The sequence below is a fragment of the Scomber japonicus genome, chromosome 7 (genome assembly GCF_027409825.1).
Source record: "Scomber japonicus isolate fScoJap1 chromosome 7, fScoJap1.pri, whole genome shotgun sequence".
Lineage (NCBI taxonomy): Eukaryota > Metazoa > Chordata > Actinopteri > Scombriformes > Scombridae > Scomber > Scomber japonicus.
In genome coordinates, this window is record NC_070584.1 from 13541683 (window position 1) to 13558931 (window position 17249).

At 41.7% G+C, this 17249-nt stretch overlaps 1 protein-coding gene across 2 annotated transcripts in view; it reads right to left on the reverse strand.

Annotated features, from left to right (window-relative positions):
• ssbp4 (single stranded DNA binding protein 4) overlaps positions 1 to 17249 on the reverse strand; it is an 87467-nt gene that overhangs the window by 12690 nt on the left and 57528 nt on the right. For both annotated transcript variants that reach the window (XM_053322813.1, XM_053322815.1), the window contains exon 5: positions 9071 to 9160. In XM_053322813.1, coding sequence (XP_053178788.1) covers positions 9071 to 9160 — 90 coding nt within the window. The remainder of the gene's footprint in view (positions 1 to 9070; positions 9161 to 17249) is intronic.

The window sequence follows — 17249 nt, forward strand, 5'->3', positions numbered from 1 at the left end:
CCAGCTCAATATAATGAAAAAGAATTTAATATTTTTTCTGAAAATATTATATTTCAAATAAAATTCAATGGCAATTTCCCTTTGTAGAAAAAAAATCAGTCAGTAGTTTTCATTGTGACTACTTCTCCCAGAAAAGGTAGTACACATAGAGGTAAGAGAAAACATATTTGGGAGAATTGTGGGTGAACTGAAAAGATATTACACCTGCAATTGAAAAATGTGTCTGACATTTTCTAAATAAAATGACTATTTTGCTATAATGGTAAAACGTTCAAATCAGTGCTACCAATCTTACCAAACTGCTGTTTTTAAGATGCTTGTTTAGTTTTGCTGCTCTGGGTGATTCAGTTTCATCAGTTTTCATCAAGCCAACAGTATAATCACACAACTTGCACTCAAGCTCAGACAACGTAGTTATGGTACGAGACCTGACTAGTGTGACATAGTGGAGAGACAAAATAAATGAGCAGCTACTACAAGAAATAGATTCAGTGTTTTTCTCTGGAGTTGTTGGACCAAACCTAACAACCTAGGCCAGTAAAGATGAGACTTGATTATTTTAAGGCAACTTGAGGTTTGTGAGAAGTTTGCAAACATGTGGCCTGATGTACTTTCAGAACATTAAAGCAGATTTAATTATTACAATCAATTTAAATATATACTTACAGTGAAACAATTATATATGTTCTGTGCACTTACATGTTCAGAAGGACATATTGAAATGACATAATAAAATTGAATTCAAAAGGTGGACTTTGATCAGCGTTCAACTACGGTCAGTAGTTTTGCCATTGAGTATTTCTAAACAATTCATAAAAAATAAAAAATTTCACAATGATGCTTGATCCAGTTGGCCAGAAGTGCCGGTGTCCTGGAAAATTAGACCCAGGTTGAAAAAAGCTGAAATACTGTCTCTTGAATCCACTCCAGATTAAAGACTCATTCACTGTTATTTGAACTGCAGTTTCAGTTTCAAAATTTGAGTGAATTGACTTTTTTTATGAGTTAAGCTCTCAGAACAAATAGTGTTAAGTACATTAAAGTGAATACATTATCAGAAGACTGTGTGAACTTTGACCTCTTTGTCTTTTCCTACAGTAACCTCATCTGACTCAGCAGCAGCCGCTCCAGCAGAGATCTGTTACTGCCTGAACATCAATACGGAGAGAGAGGACCACCCACTGCCAGACCAGGCTTATCTAGTAGTCTGCCAGAGCCTCCGTCAAGCACTCTGCTATCAGGTAACATTACAGGTGTGTGTGTGTGTGTGTGTGTGTGTGTGTGTGTGAGTGAGTGAGAGAGTTGTGCAACTGAGTAGTGATGAGTGCGAATATGAGATCTCCCTCTTTTTCACAGGTGAAAGCAGGATCTTCTCTCGTGTGTGTGTGTGTGTGTGTGTGTGTGTGTGTGTGTGTGTGTGTGTGTGTGTGTGTGTGTCTGTGTGGGCTACTGAGGGGTGAGGATGGGAGCTACAGGTGTATATCTAACATCACCGTGAAAAGCTAAAGGATTAGGGGATTACTCATGCGCAATATGACCTGAGACACACACAGACATGCTCTGGTAGTCATGTTTACATAATTTTGCTTGTACTTGTTCATGCAAACATTGAGGAATAGATGCATGCACACACACACACACACACACACATTCTAGAGCTGCAATTAATGATTTTTTTTTACTTTATTGATTTAACATTGTCTTTTAATATGAGCTGTAAGAATAAATTGACTTTACTTTATTAATTCAATTATTATTTTTGAACAATTGTTTACTCTATAATAATATTGGAAAAACAATCACGTCTCTACAGCTCATGGAGCATTTGTTCCCCTAATGTAAATAATACATTTACAAATTTGCAAATATAGAACTAAAAAAAGCTGCAAAACCTCATATTTGAGAAGCTACAGCCAGAACATATTTAGCATTGTTAATTCCGAAATCAACTGATTAGTTCAGCACACACACTTTCACCAAAACACGTAAATGACAAGACTTGTGCACCTCTTCACCTGTGTGCATCTGTTTTCCTAAAGCAGGCAACGGCATCTCTCTTGCTTCAGTTTCACATATACTCCCTTTATATCTTCCTCCCACTCCCCCTTTCTCTTGCTCTCCACCCCCCTCCATCTCTCCCCCACTTTCCCACCCTGCCCACTGCACCGCCTTCCCTGTGTGGCATGGCTGGGATGATGGAGCGCTGACAGAGCTGAGCACCAGGAACCTGTGGGCACTACTACAGTGGGAAAAATAAACATGCCTGACTGACAGCTTGAAACAAGTGCGTTCCCACAGGCACAGATACAGTGAGACTGCGCTGCCAGGTACACTGTATAAGAGCGCATACTTTGGCAGAAGAGATGAGCTTGTACATACGCGTGAAAACAATACTGTTCATGAGCAGAAACACTTATACATGGACTCACAGCCCTTTGTGAAAGCATTAAAACTGTAGAGCTCAGCAGCAGGGCTCTTACGACAGGTGTTTCCTATCTCTATGAGACCACTTCATGTGAGAAACTGTCATGTCTTCAATAAAGCCAAACAATATGCATCTCTTCAGTGTTCTGGAAATGTTTGTTTAGTTGTACATACAGTGTACTCCGGATATGTTGGCACAGTTATGACGTTTGTACTGCTGCCATTGTGGTTGTTCTGCTGCTCAGTGTGTGTATGTTTTGGGTGGTTAACACCAGCTGTACTGGCTTGCTCTGTCTCTCAGCAGGTTCACACTGGGGCTAATGCAGCGCTAGCTCTGTCTGACCTCAGAGGTTATTGTTGTTGCCGAGCCAGCCTGCCTGTGTGTGTGTGTGCATGTCTCTAACAAGACACCCCTGCGGGGTCTGGCTGCACTGACCCAGCTGCAGCAGTCTGCTTCTCCTCTACACACACACACACAAACACACACAGCCTAGTTTTCATCACTTAGGAGGACACTGCTTTGACTTACAGTAATTTCTTGGAGCCTTATCCGGACCAAAACCATAACTGCTACATGCCTAACCCCATATTTAATCTAGAAATGTAATAGTTTACCTTGTGGGGACTAGATTTTTGTACCCAAATTAGTGGTGGGTCCCCATAATGTGACTGTGTGAGCTGATTTAGTAAGAAATACATTCACATACACACACTCACACACAGTGTTCCTCTCTTGTCTTTCTCTATAATGTGCCATAATGGAGCATAGCTCCTCTGGCTGGGCCTCCCTAGGCCTTCCTGCTATTACATCTGAATGGGCCAGCATATGGCCTTTATGGCTGTACTGTTCTCTCTACAGGTCCCTGCAGAGAGAGGGAGAGAGAGAACGTTTCAACTGTCACAGAAGTGCACGGAGGGCCAGTTTGAAAAGTATCTTGGTTGGTGAGTGCGCGTGTGTATGTGTTTGTGTGGTGTTGTTTGTGTATTTGTGCTGTAGCGGGGAAGAAGGAGGGGGACAGGGGGAGCGTTAAATGAAGCAATTAATAAAATCATTTTCTACCCGGCTAAGGAGATAACAGCTTGGCACAGTACCACAAACCCATCAACACAACCCCCTCGCCTCCCCACCACTCATTTCAGCTTAAGGAAGACCCACACCGCTGCCCCTGATGGACCACTAACAGAGAGAGAGAGAGGAAGAAGGGGGGCGGGGGGGAGTAAGAGTACCAGTCATCCCAGGTTTTTTTTTTTTGACTGTTTATAGCTAACACTAGAGGGCAGTGTGTAACTGCAGTGAAAATATTGGAGACACACACACACACACACACACACACACACACACACACACACACACACACACACACACACAAGCAGAGACCGAGAACACAAAGCAGCCTGCATCACTGAACACAACAAACAAAGCCAGGAGGAACAGCACTGCACACGCACACACACACACACACACACACACACACACACACACACACACACACACACACACACACACACACACACACACACACTCATTGTCATTCCTTGCTAACATTCCAGAGAGAGTGGCGGTGGCAGCAGTAGGTCTCCAGTTAGCTCATGGTATATAGCATGGCAACACGTCAGCTCAGAGACGGGAACACGCTATCAAGGGTGTTTTGTCCCTGAGGACGGTGGTGAAACGCTGACAGCCATTTAAACATGTTAGGATGGCAACAAATGATTTATATATATCTGTGATCCCCTGCTCAGATGAGAGCAAACGTTCAGACACACAGGGAAACGTGTGTGGAGTTCTCACGTCTGTCTCCAAACAGATAAAAACACCCCGTATCGGAAACACGCCGCTGATAGGGATGAAGCAAATGCAGTGTGAGACAAAGGCTACATTCAAATCAGTGTTTAACCGTAGTGAGTGTTATCAACGCGTGTGAACTCAGTCTAACTGTAGTCACAGGCAGACAATGAATAGACAAAAACGTTTTTCTGAGGACAGCCTCTCATTTTTTAAGTGTCTGTCATTCCTGTGAATGGCGGGAAGGAGAATTGTTAGGTATCATTTCTGTCACTGTCCTCTCAAGGATAAGCAGTGATGATAACAGTCAAAGACGGTTCTTCTACTCTACTCGGTGGGTTTAGTTCAGCCAGACATGAAAAGTTTCACCAGTGCATTCTCATCTGTGTCCTTTAGCATCTGTCTTTTAAAAGCACTTTTTTTCAGATATGGCAGTAGAGGAGATTAAAATGTTTCACAGAGATTTTTAAGATACAACCAGTTTGCTTCTTTTGTCCAGTGGTCAAAGATCGTGAACGCTGTTATGTCTCACTTTGGTCGATTTCAACTGTTTGGGCAACATGTGCGCTGATTTGTGTCCTAAAAAAAGTCCCTTAACAACCCTGCAATTTTCTCTCTGTCCCTGAGCCACCCAAGATCTCAACCAGACCTCACTGAAACACTGACATTTGACTTCTGACCCCTTAGAGATAATAAATAATACCTGCACCGCCATTCTTCACTCCTCTCTTCACTTTCAAAAGCCCTTCACCATTCGCCACTTATGTACATCAACTGGCCACAATGAACCCAGAGATCAGTCTTACCTTTGATAAATAAATTACTGAGAGCAGATGTCTCCCTAATTCACCATGTGCCTGCCATGTGTCAGCTTTGAACAGCTTCTTAAATTCCTCTTTGATACCTGCTTGCTTGTTCTTAAATGTGTAATCAAGCCTAATCCTCTTGTTGTGCTTTTTTGGTGTTGTCCCTGAAGAGCTGCAATTACCTGCAGTAAAACATACTGCCCTTGACTTTGGATCCTTTTTTTGGCAAGAGGAGTGATTCCAGTCCAGAAGAAACAGAAAAAAAAAGGCCTGCCCCACCCCAACTGGTTTATAGACTTAACAGAGCACATTAAGTTTTTTGAGTACCTGACGTGCCACATGTAGATCAGGAGGGTCAACAAAACAGGGGATTTTTAGGGTGTTATTTGACAGATGGACCATAAAATCTCTGAAGAGGCCATTTTATTTAATTTGCTGTTCCCTAGACAGACTCCTAACACTTATGTATTCGGGTCTCTTTTCCTCGTTAATCAGTCCAATTGTCTATATACATCTGCTGCGTAAAAGCTTGTACAGTAAATCCCAATTCCAGTATTGTGACCACGCATCCCTGAAAGCCAATACAAAACATTTTTGACAGTCTCCTGACGTCTCGGTGTCCTTTCTTCTCCTCCATTCTCTGTTGCTTTATTTTCCCTCCTCCTCCCTGTCATTAACTCTGTCTCTCCTTGCAGCCTCTCCTGCCTCTGATAACCCCCCCCCCCCCACTGTCCCTCCCTATCATCTCCCCCCTTGCTTGTCCTCCCCAGAGGGCCATGATGCAGCAGTGATGGACTTTTGCTAGGAGGAGAGGAGGATTATACACCAAACGTATACACCGCACAGATCCTCGCACCAACACAGCATCTCACTCTGTTATTTGGCCACACTCCTTTTCTTCTTTCTCCTCTGTCTTCTTACCTAAAGCATGTCTCTCTTTATCTAGCTGCTTCCCCCCCCCTGCTGCAGGAGCGCAATGCCTGGCTTGTCCTGTGACCTACAGATTAGGGGAGCAAGGAAGCGGTCGCCCTACTCCTCCTTCTTTTTCCACCTCCATTTTCCTCTACTGTCCCTCCTTTTGCCCGACTGTAGCCAATAACAGTTCTGGGGTCACCTATGTTAATTACTGTGCTAGTGCAAATGGGAAAAAATTTCTACAGCACACACACACACACAGCGCACGTGAACAGTTCACACAAAACAGAGTCGAGTGAGTAAGCATGTGTCAGTGAAGCGTGTGTGTGTGTGTGTGTGAGAGCGAGAAAATAATAGTTTCAAAGACAGGGGAAATGGAGAGAGTGAGGAAATGTCATGCAGAAGGATGCCAGGCGTACGAAGGAGAAAGGAGAGAGGGAGAAGGTGGCGAGAGAAAGCCGAGCCTGAGTTTGGATGAGAAATGACTAAAACACAGAGGAAATTCTGTTTCAGTCGATACAATCCATTCATAACTCTGCAACAAAAATATGAAAAGAACATGTCTGAGTGTTGAGTCTTCTGCACTCCAACACTACAAATGTGGAAAATTCACACTGCCAAATTTTACTGACCTTAACTTCCAAGTGCATTTGAGAGAATATGAGTAAAACCTCAACAAAGGAAAGATTAAAAAATAAATAAATTCAGCCTTGCCTTCACCTGAATGAATAAATGAACTGCAGAAACTCAGTAGCCTGCACTTTCTGCGTGGACTGCAACCATTAGTTCACCAGGGAATGAATGTCAACTACCAGGGAACACAGTGTGTGTGGTTTCAGCTCCAGCTCAAGTTGAAAGATGCGATGTGAACGCACTACGGTACACTTAAAAAATCAGCACTGTCCTCTTGATTTTGGGAAATCCGATGTTAAGTTTAAAGAGGTGCAGAGAGCATTTGTCAGTGTTTTTGTGTGAAATCCAGACTCTTTTTTTTTGCACTTGTGTTTCCTTGTTTTCTTTACCTTTGCCCAGATTAGCTGGAGAGGAGAGAAGAAGAGAGGAGAGGAGAGGAGAGGAGAGGAGAAGGAAGAAAGAGAAGAGAAGAGAAGAGAAGAGAAGAGAAGAGAAGAGAAGAGAAGAGAAGAGAAGAGAAGAGAAGAGAAGAGGAAGAGAAGAGAAGAGAAGAGAGAAGAGAAGAGAAGAGAGAGAGAGGAGAGGAAGAGGAGAGGAGAGGAGAGGAGAGGAGAGGAGAGGAGAGGAGAGGAGAGGAGAGGGGAGGAGGGAGAGGAGAGGAGAGGAGAGGAGAGAGAGGAGAGGAGAGGAGAGGAGAGAAGAGAAGAGAAGAGAAGAGAAGAGAAGAGAAGAGAAAAAATGAATGTTGTGGTGCTTCTTTCTTCTCTCTGTCTCTCCCACTGCCTGTCCTGCCTGTCTATCTATCTATCTGTCTGTCTGTGTGCACACTGGGTCTATTTATGGAAAGCAATGTCACTCACGCAACACCATCAGATAGCTTTCTCCCTGGCCTGCTCACTGCTCATACATCATTAACATTCTCCACGACCCCGGCACGCACGCATACACGCACACACACATACAGGCAGCACAGCACATGACATGCTGCCAATCAACCAGTACAAGAAAACGCAGGCAATTGGCTATACAGCTGCACACTGTATGCACACACACATCAGGCATACTGAACATCCACTGGGAAGAAATTTGTAAAACATGTTGAATCATTAACGCAGAGAGCATCCTGGAATACTGAACATTTGTTATTCTTGCAAGTGAATAACAAAATATAAAAAATACCAAATGTGCATACAAAATGACTAAAGCGGCGGCTTTCATTTTGATTATCGATTAATGTGTCTTTTTTCATTTAATCTAATAAATAGTGGAAAATATTAGCCTTCAAATAGCTTGTTTAGGGTAACCAACTTTCCAAAATTAAAATGATATAAAACAGAGAAAAGCAGAAAATTCTCACATTTTAGAAACCAGGACCAGACATTAGTTACATGTTTATCAAAATAGTAAATAGTAAAAAGTTGGAAAAATAATTGTATTAATTGACAAATCAATGACTTAACTAATCATTTTATCACATTTTTAATATAAGGGTTAGGACCAAAGTGTTTTATCATCACACGTTTCAATTCTCCCATCCATAAAATCTTAGCCATAGGGGTATAGGTGTACATTTTTGACCATGGACACATAAATGAGACAAATGACTGTTGCAGGTGTGAAACCTTTGATCAGTTGGCAGCAGTACAGTCTCTATAATCAAGAGACCCTCTGTCTGTTCTGTCCATTAAGAAAGACATAGCCAGATTTAGTCACTGACTCCTTTGCCTCCATAAAAATATAACCGTTCCCAGATCTTGGACAGGTAATTATGTGATGTGATGAAATCTAATGTTTGCAAGTTCCTCTAAGTGCAACTACTCTCTTATTCACTAACTGTCTTCATAATAACGTTGTTGATTAAGACTTTTGGCTTTACTAAAAAGGTAGCATTTTTCTTCATTTCTCTTTTCAACTCAATGAATGTCTTTGGGGCTCAGATATTTTAAAACCTCAATTTTAACAGTGTTACTAGTTTAATGTGTGTCAGAGCGTCAAATAAGGTTTGCGTGTGTGCGTGTTTGGATATGAGACAGAAAAGAAAGAGTGATGGAAAGAGAGAGAGAGAGAGTGTGACCTCGTCAGCCTCCGAGACAGCCTTCAGAGAACAGTGATGACAGGAGGAATTAGTGAAGCAACACAAACCAGAGAATACTCTCCTCTCCTCTCCTCTCCTCTCCTCTTCTCTCCTCTCATCTCCCTTTCACCTACACACTAAAGGGATGTTTCATATTTGGGCAAATACAACAACAGCAAAACTCAGACAGAGCACCAGGAGTTAACAACCCGAGCGTGGACATATGGGACGGAGGCAGAGAGACAGAGAAGGGAACACATCTGGACAGGGATTAGGACAGCTAAAGAGGCTAAAAAAGGAGGAGGAGACAGAAAGATAGGCTTAGCAATGGCTATGGTAGGGGTGGAGGGGCTGTCTGGGGGTGTGTGGTGCGTGGAGGTGGGGGTGGGGGTGGGTGAGGGTTGAAGTCAGCAGGAAAGTTCTTTTTCTTACTTGAAAGAAGCCTGGGGGCATGGGTCCTCCTGGCATGCCATCATTGGGTGGCATGTTGCCCATCACTGGACTGGGGGCAGCGGCTGCACTCTGAAATAAAAAAAAGGACAGCATACTCTCAATTTTCCTGTTTGGTGAAGCAACATTTGCAGGACAACGCAACAATCAGCAAGGTGTTAAAATAAGTTGAGTGAAAACAATGGAAAAACAAACTCAGCTGGAAAATAGTTTGCTACAAAAACTTCCAACCCTGTTCCAGTGGACCTAGAAAGGTTTCAGACATGATCTGAAAAATTCAGAGCTTTTACCTCTGACATTAACTGATGGAGTAGAAACTGTATGAATGAATATGTTACTGTAACACGCCTGCTCTTCATGTTTCAAAATCTATTTTTTGAAACCCCAGACAAAATGATTTCAAATGTTGTTGGGCAAAATAAAGAATAAGAAGAATAAGTTAAAAAGCTACACACATTTCTAAAAATGATCACTGGGCAGAACAAGTCAAAATAATAATGTCATGAATAACTGAAGATTTAGATTCAGTGTGAGTGAGTCCTGTCCAGTACCATAAGGTTTGATACAATTCATGAGCCAGAAAGAATGGAGAAAAACCCCAAAATAAAGAATGAATGGATTGAGAAAACATGGAAAGTATGATCTAAAATAAGGAATAAGTTAATAAGAATTTTAATATACAGAGTCCATCCAGTACTGATATTGGCTTGACAGTGGGACGGTGTAACTTGGCCAATTATTTGATGGACAAATACTAAAGTCAATCCAACAATTCATTCAAAATTTTAGCAACTTGCCCGGGATCATTTCCATCAACTTCTACAAGTCAGGCATTATATTCCGAAAAAAAGGAATGGGAAAACACACTAAGGGAATCTGAATAGGAAAAGCCTACAGAGCATTTAAACACGATCATAAGAATAAAGATTTGGATTATAAAAAAAACTGGGAACTTTGCTGAACTCAGTAATTTTTGAAAATAAATGACAAAATGCCCAAAGTGGAGGGAGTTAGACTGGAAGGTCAAAAACAGGTATTTTAGAAATCCACTCATAGCAGCTAAATAAGTCAAATCTCCAGCATTATGTGGGGTTTGTGGCCACCAATGATTGAATGAGACTTCTCACATAAATTCCTAATCTGCAAAGGCACTGAGAGGATGTCGAAAATGAAACAGAACTAATCTTGGATACAAACTATATAAACTTTGACCCAAAGTTATTCATCATAGGTATTCCCTCGGGAAATCAAACGGTGAAAATAAAAATGTGTTAAGAACTCTACTTTTAAAAAGCCAAGAAAACTATTACAATCCTATGTTTGCAGCCACAACCCCCAAAACTGAAAACAATGGCCACAAAAGGTGAATCTCTGTGAATCATGTTCATTCAGGTGGTCACAGCTAAAACGCAGTAGAAAATCGACATTGTTATAGATATATGGTCACCATGGATATTAGCAATGTCAAAAACTAAATGTAAAAAAACATCAACATTGTTATGGCTCCTGTTTTTTCTTAAATGATATCAGGTTTGTAGATGATTCTTTGTTTTTTATTTCTTATCCATATTGTCTCTATTCTATCAAATGTATATGTAAAGATAAATAAGACAATGAGGAGATGTTTATTTACTAAACAATGTAATGTATGAAAAAAAAAAAACTTCCAACCCTGATTACGCTGTCTGAATTTCTGAACACAAATGGAGCAATTACCATTAACTGATGAAGATATGATTATTTGGTCAGAGAGATAAATTATTTGATGAAGGCCACAAAACTATCTCAGAGGAACATTGAGGCTTCTGCTTCCAGTGAACTAGTTTGCACCATCAGACTGCAACAGACTATAATCGATGGTATCTTTTCAGCAGCAGATGAACTTGAAAGTGAGGTAAGAAGCTGTCGGTTGTATCAGGTGGTGAGGTTATGATCAGGAAGAGTCGTACAAATGCACAGCTCCTGTTTTCTTCCTCTGATTGAACTCTCGCTGTTTTCACATCTGCTCACATTTGCTTTTTCTTTTTCTTGAGCATCTAAATAAGTCCTTTCCTCCCTAGAAATGTTCCAATCGGACCAGAAAACTATGAGAAATTAAATGAACTTCCAGCAGAGTCTCAGTGAAGGGCTGAACATCAAACCTTTTTAGGGTTCTGTTACAGATGAGGACATTTCCTGATTGAGATTATTATATATCAAAGACACAAAGAACACAAATCTGATTGAGCTTCCAATGCCAACTAAATGCAACAGACACATTTTGCTGGGCCAAAGCAGGTTTGTTATCCAGCCCTGTCCTCCACTCGATTGTATTTAAGTCCCATGGAATCTGCTGTATAATGTAAAAAAAAAATGTAAATCAATGAGAGATCTTGATTTATACGGCAGCATGTATTACTGCATACAATGCCAGTTTGAATGCAGCATCCAAATGTATTCTGGCAGGGTTTCCTTCATCTTGCCTCTCAATTATAATGATTTTCAACGCGAGGGAGAAGACAGATGTGACACTCACTGCTCTGCTTTTCTTCCGAGGCAGCGAAACTGACAGACGGTGTTTGGTCATAACTGCTTTGTCAGAGCCCAACATTCACACATGGACATAGTGATGAGAGGAGGAAACAAAAAAAAAGTTGCTCAAAGAAACAGCCTACATTTTTGAGTCAGAATGTGGAGCCAGTTTGCATGTTTCAAGACGGTCCAACACTGTAGAGGAGGGATCACAAAGCTACAGAAGAGCTCAATAGAAACATTAAAAAAAAACATCTGGGCTGTTTTTTTTTTATTCAAACAACCTTTATCAAACCTTTAACACTTCTCCAACTTCAGAAAATCTGACATCACTCTTACAATCAGTGTATCTTTTGACCATGATCAGAGTCTTTCCTTAACTAACTCATTTTAGATGGCTAAATGTGACCATAACACATAAATGTGGCAGATCACAAAAAGCTTATATGATTCAGTTAGGAAAGAGCTGACAAACCTTGGTTGAACAGGTTGGAGGACTTGTTGCACAATCACAGAGGAGTGCTAATAGAGTTTTATTCCAGCGTTGCTTAAACAAAAACCTTTTATCTCCAGAACAATCATAGACTTACATCCACTAAATGTACACACACACACACACACACACACACACACAGTGCTATTCTCCTGCCCCTCCCCCACTGTAACTAGAGCTTCACTCACTTCCAGAGCAAACAATCCCTCCATCCCTCGGCTGACCTGCATGGCCTAGACACTAACTAACAGGCCTCGGGGCCACAAGGAGAGTGTGAATCTGTGGGACTCTGAACAAAACATAAGAGACTTACACACTGTGGACATGGACATATCCACAGGAGTCAGACGCAAGCAGAGAGAGAGAGAGAGAGAGAGAGAGAGAGAGAGAGAGAGAGAGAGAGAGAGAGAGAGAGAGAGAGAGAGAGAGAGAGAGAGAGAGAGAGAGAGAGAGAGGGGGAGAGAGAGAGAGCTTTGGCAATGTAAACATATGTTTCCCATGCCAATAGAGCCCTGTTGAATTGAATTGAATTGATTTGAGAGAGAGAGAGAGAGAGAGAGAGAGAGAGAGAGAGAGAGAGAGAGAGAGAGAGAGAGAGAGAGAGAGAGAGAGAGAGAGAGAGAGAGAGAGAGAGAGATTGCTTCTATGTGTGTGTGTGTGTGTGTGTGTGTGTGTGTGTGTGGGGGGGGGGGGGGGAGTTTTAGAGTGAAGATATTAGTATCTTATGAAACTAGATGACCTAAGGGAAACCATGTCATGCTAGCTTGTCAAGGAGGAGGCTAGATAACACTCCAAAGTTAGGCTAAAGTTTGGTGAAGGAAAAGGGTCCTTTAGTTTCTTCCATGTGTGAATCACAATCTTTCCTTGTTCATCGTTCACATTTTCGTGGACTGTAGTGGACCTTGATGAAATCCAACTGGCACTTATACATTTATAGTTGTTCATCATTGTTTATATTAGTGCATATAAGAAGTTATTGCCTTCTAAGCTGATATCTAATTTTAATGGCATTGACAGTTTTAAAATTCAACTAGCACTTTAACATATGGGCCTGGGCTTTTTAATTATTTCAATAAGAAATATGCCTTTCAAGCAGACAGTAAATGGCCTCGATGGTTTTATTGGAAATCTGTGGTTCTTGATGTTTATTCTACATTAATTCTGTGGTTTTCATTTTAATGTCTATTATTACAAGGTTAGGTTAATATTCAGAAGAAGAAAAAAATCGCAATTAATCATAGCACACGGTACGATTAACTCATTTCTTTTAACCAATCAGACATGAAGGCAGATGATTTGATAATTTGTTTTGGAGTTCACTGACAAGATGATATATTAAAAATATAAGCTGGTTGCATTGTTTTTGCCTTTTACTTCAAAAACATCTGGTTGCCCTTATGGACTGGAGGTCATGTTACAACATCCCTGAATTAATTCCAGCTGGGGAACTTTACTGCATGGGATCCTTGTCTCTCTTCCCATGTTTCTTGTCTATCTCGACCAATAATATCAAATAAGAGTGAAAAAAAAAAACTTTAAAAAGACAACTTCCCAGCTGTGCAATTGTATTTCAGTGGATCTTGGGTCAAATGTTGGTGCTCTCGGTCTCTGTCTTTCACTGTTTGGGTGCACCCATAGTTTATGTATAGAAGATGGACATAGCGAGGTTTGATGTGACCCATTGAGCAGCCATTTGAAGACCAGAGTTGCTGCTTATGGTACTTGCTCCTCAACCACAAACACAGTCCAACTGCACGTCCAGAGAAAAATCTGTTCATTCTATCAAAAGAAGCTCAGAAAGGCCGAGACAGCAGGAGTCCAAAAGCAGGGGAGAGCAGCAGGTGAGCGAACTGTCAATCGCAGATGTGATTATTAGAAGACCGGGGTTGAGATCGTAATGACTCGTTGAAAAAAAAAAGATTAACAAAGTATTTCTAGAGAGAAGTTGTGGCCAGATGTTTTGGAGCATAGCACTTTAAGATACTTCCATGTTAGCTATGGATGGGGTGTGACTATCCTCTGGTCCCGGTTGGGCCTCTCCTATGTTTAGTCATGGGTACGTTTTCAAGTACCGGTATGTTTTCCAGAGGTTTGTCTTGGACGCATGGACACCTCTATAGCAGATGCAACAGATGAAATAACCCTGGGTGAATACAGTTTGATAGATAGAGCAACTTTGTTTTATGATCTTCTACAAAAATACAGAGGGATCTAAGACACTGCTAACCTCAACCTGACCCTATAAAGTATGTAATTGTGAGCTGTCAGTGAACAATGGGACAGCAAAAACAATAGGCTAAACACTGGTTATTTACACAAATGCACGCACACAAAAGCCAACACACACACACACACACACACACATAGTTGAACAGCTGTAGCGTATCAGAGAGCATTATCTACTCAGGGATCAGTAGAGATGGAGAGAGAGAGAGAGAGAGAGAGAGAGAGAGAGAGAGAGAGAGAGAGAGAGAGAGAGAGAGAGAACAGGGGGATGGAAATGAAAATGAGAAAGGATGGGAGAAGGCCAGAGATGGCTGGATGAACAGCGGGGCATCTCAGGGAGAGGAGGAAGAGTGAATGGAAGTGGTGCTGGCATGTAAGTATGTGTGTGTGTGTGTGTGTGTGTGTGTGTGTGTGTGTGTGTGTGTGTGGCTGCCTCAGCCAGTCAACGAGGCTCCACAGTACTCAGGTGAAGCAGCAGCAAAAGGCCCCTTCTCCTAGTTGCCATGACAACTCCGACCTCAGCTCCTGCTCTCCAGTGCCCATTAAAACCCTCAGGCGTCAATCATCAGTATGGCCAGGGAGCAGAGGGGGGGGGGGGGCAGAAAGAGTGAGAGAGGGAGAGGGAGAGAGAGGAAGAGAGAGGAAGAGAGAGAGAGAGGGAGAGAGAAAGAAAGAAAGAAAGAAAGAAAGAAAGGAAAAAAATGAGAAAGAGAAGAGGAAGAAGAGATAAAAAGAAACAGAGATGGAGTTTAAAGCAGCCTGTGGCTTTTGATAGCTGCCCTGTTTGCCACTGCTATCTCCCTCTCTCTCTCTTTCTCTGCACACAAACAAACCTGACACACAATACCTGCAGTGTTAACTCCTCACACACACATCACACTCCTCTTCCTCACTCTCCCTTCACCTCCATGAGACCGCCACCGAAATCACAGCTACATTTCACAACTTAATTTTCATTCATTTCAAGCCACATTCTTATGCAAGCCATCTTCATTCAGTCTCCATGTTTAACTGATGAACCTGCTTGTTCACAATACAGCATCTTCAGTCTTTATTCTGCATCTCTCCTGCTTGTTCAAAATGGAAAAAGCTTCTAAATCAATTAAGAATTCAATATTTTTTTCTAAACCTAGAGCTAAAGTCCATATATTGTCTCTTGTAGGATGTGCTCTGTAGTGTGGCTATTTAGCTTAAGTCTAAGTAATATTTAGTTAAAGAATAGTTTAGTTTGTCAGGGAAACAGGATTTTTATCCTACTTGCCCAGTGAGAGAGAAACTCATTGAAGCCTTCTTTTAAATGTCTCTGCAAGCAATTTGAGCATGTTAAATATCTGTGCTTAGCTTCCTGTGTGTGTATGGAATCAAGAGCAGATCAGCACAAAGGCTAGGAAGCACATTTTAATTTGTTTTGTTTTTTTCTAAATCACAAATGTGATTAATATAGATACCTGAACACTGTGTTTCACCTTGCAAAGAAGTCTTTGTCCAAAACAGGTTGTCTTGTATCAACAACAACCACTACCATGGTCACATGATGCATACTGCGGAGATGAGCTTATTACTGTTATCTCTACATTAAATAAATGTCAACCACAACTGCCATATATGGTGGACATATATTGCTTGTGCATATATTATGTGGTATACAGAAGATGACGGAGGCTACGTGTTACATTCAATAATCTGCACACTTCCCCCTTCAATTACCTTCTGTATTTTCTGTGTTTAACAGTGTCATCAGTCTCAAGACCCAGACATAAAAAAAAAACACACTCTTTGTTTCATATTATATTTTGACCGGTTTAAGTAACTGAGCACAGGCAGGCAGATCTCACTATTCAATACACCTTCGAACTGTATTCAGAGACTCTAAAAAAGCCTCGAGGAGTTTGTTTCATTTTGGGTAAACAGGAAAAAAAAAAGTGCAATTCCGTCATGGGGCTTGTATTTGACAATTTCCTCTAACAGAAGGGGTCTGCTCTCCTCTGACCCCTGGCTGTGATCCTCTTTAGCTCCATGGCGGAGGCTGGCTAGCTGGCTGGCTGGATGTCCCAGAGACAGTGAGTGAGCGGCTCTATCTGTACGGTGATCAGACCTCAGCTTCCAGGGGGTAATGGATCTGCTGTTATCTGGGTCCAGACAAGCAGGCCAACACACTGCTACCTGCTGGCCACAACAACACTGATACCGACCTGTTAGTGGTTGTGCTACTGTGTCTATGAATATGTGTGTGTGTGCTTGCAGGCCTGTGTTTCTTCCAGATCGCAATGGCTCAGCTGGACTAGCCCGGCCTGAGCGCACAGTCTTGGGCTGCCCCCACAAAAACACATACACATAGAAACGCACTTAAATGTTCACAAACACATAAAAATGTCCATACTGGCACCCCAAGGCTCTGAACAAATGGACACACAAATGCTGTCCAGTCCAACCTATCTGTGAGCTTACATTATTCACACAAGGGCTCTGTGTGTGTCTCTCGGTCTTTTGTTTATGTCTGCTGCCGTCTCTTTTCCCCTCTTATTCTCTGTTCCACAGCTACACAAAAAAACACAAACTGTGAATACTACTGAAAAACCAGACAGGTTGAAGCTGTTAATGTAAAGAACTTGTCCTTGATGTGAGAGGGCTGCAAATAAAGAGATGCAGTTTAATCAGGAAAGGGACCAAAGCTTCATTTACAACTGAGTCTGTGCAGGGCAGGCATGAACAGGGATACGTATGGATGGATGTGTTCATACATGAATGAATACTCCATTGTGTGTCTATACATGTTTCTGTTCAGTTGCTTGTGTGGCTTGCAGACTGACTTGCAGACTAACTGCTGCTCTCATTTTGCCTTGTGCGTCTCCATAATCTCCGTAACCAAACCAGGAATTCCTCGCCACGTCCCTCTTAACTGTCATTGCCGTCACGCTCTCCTCCCAATTC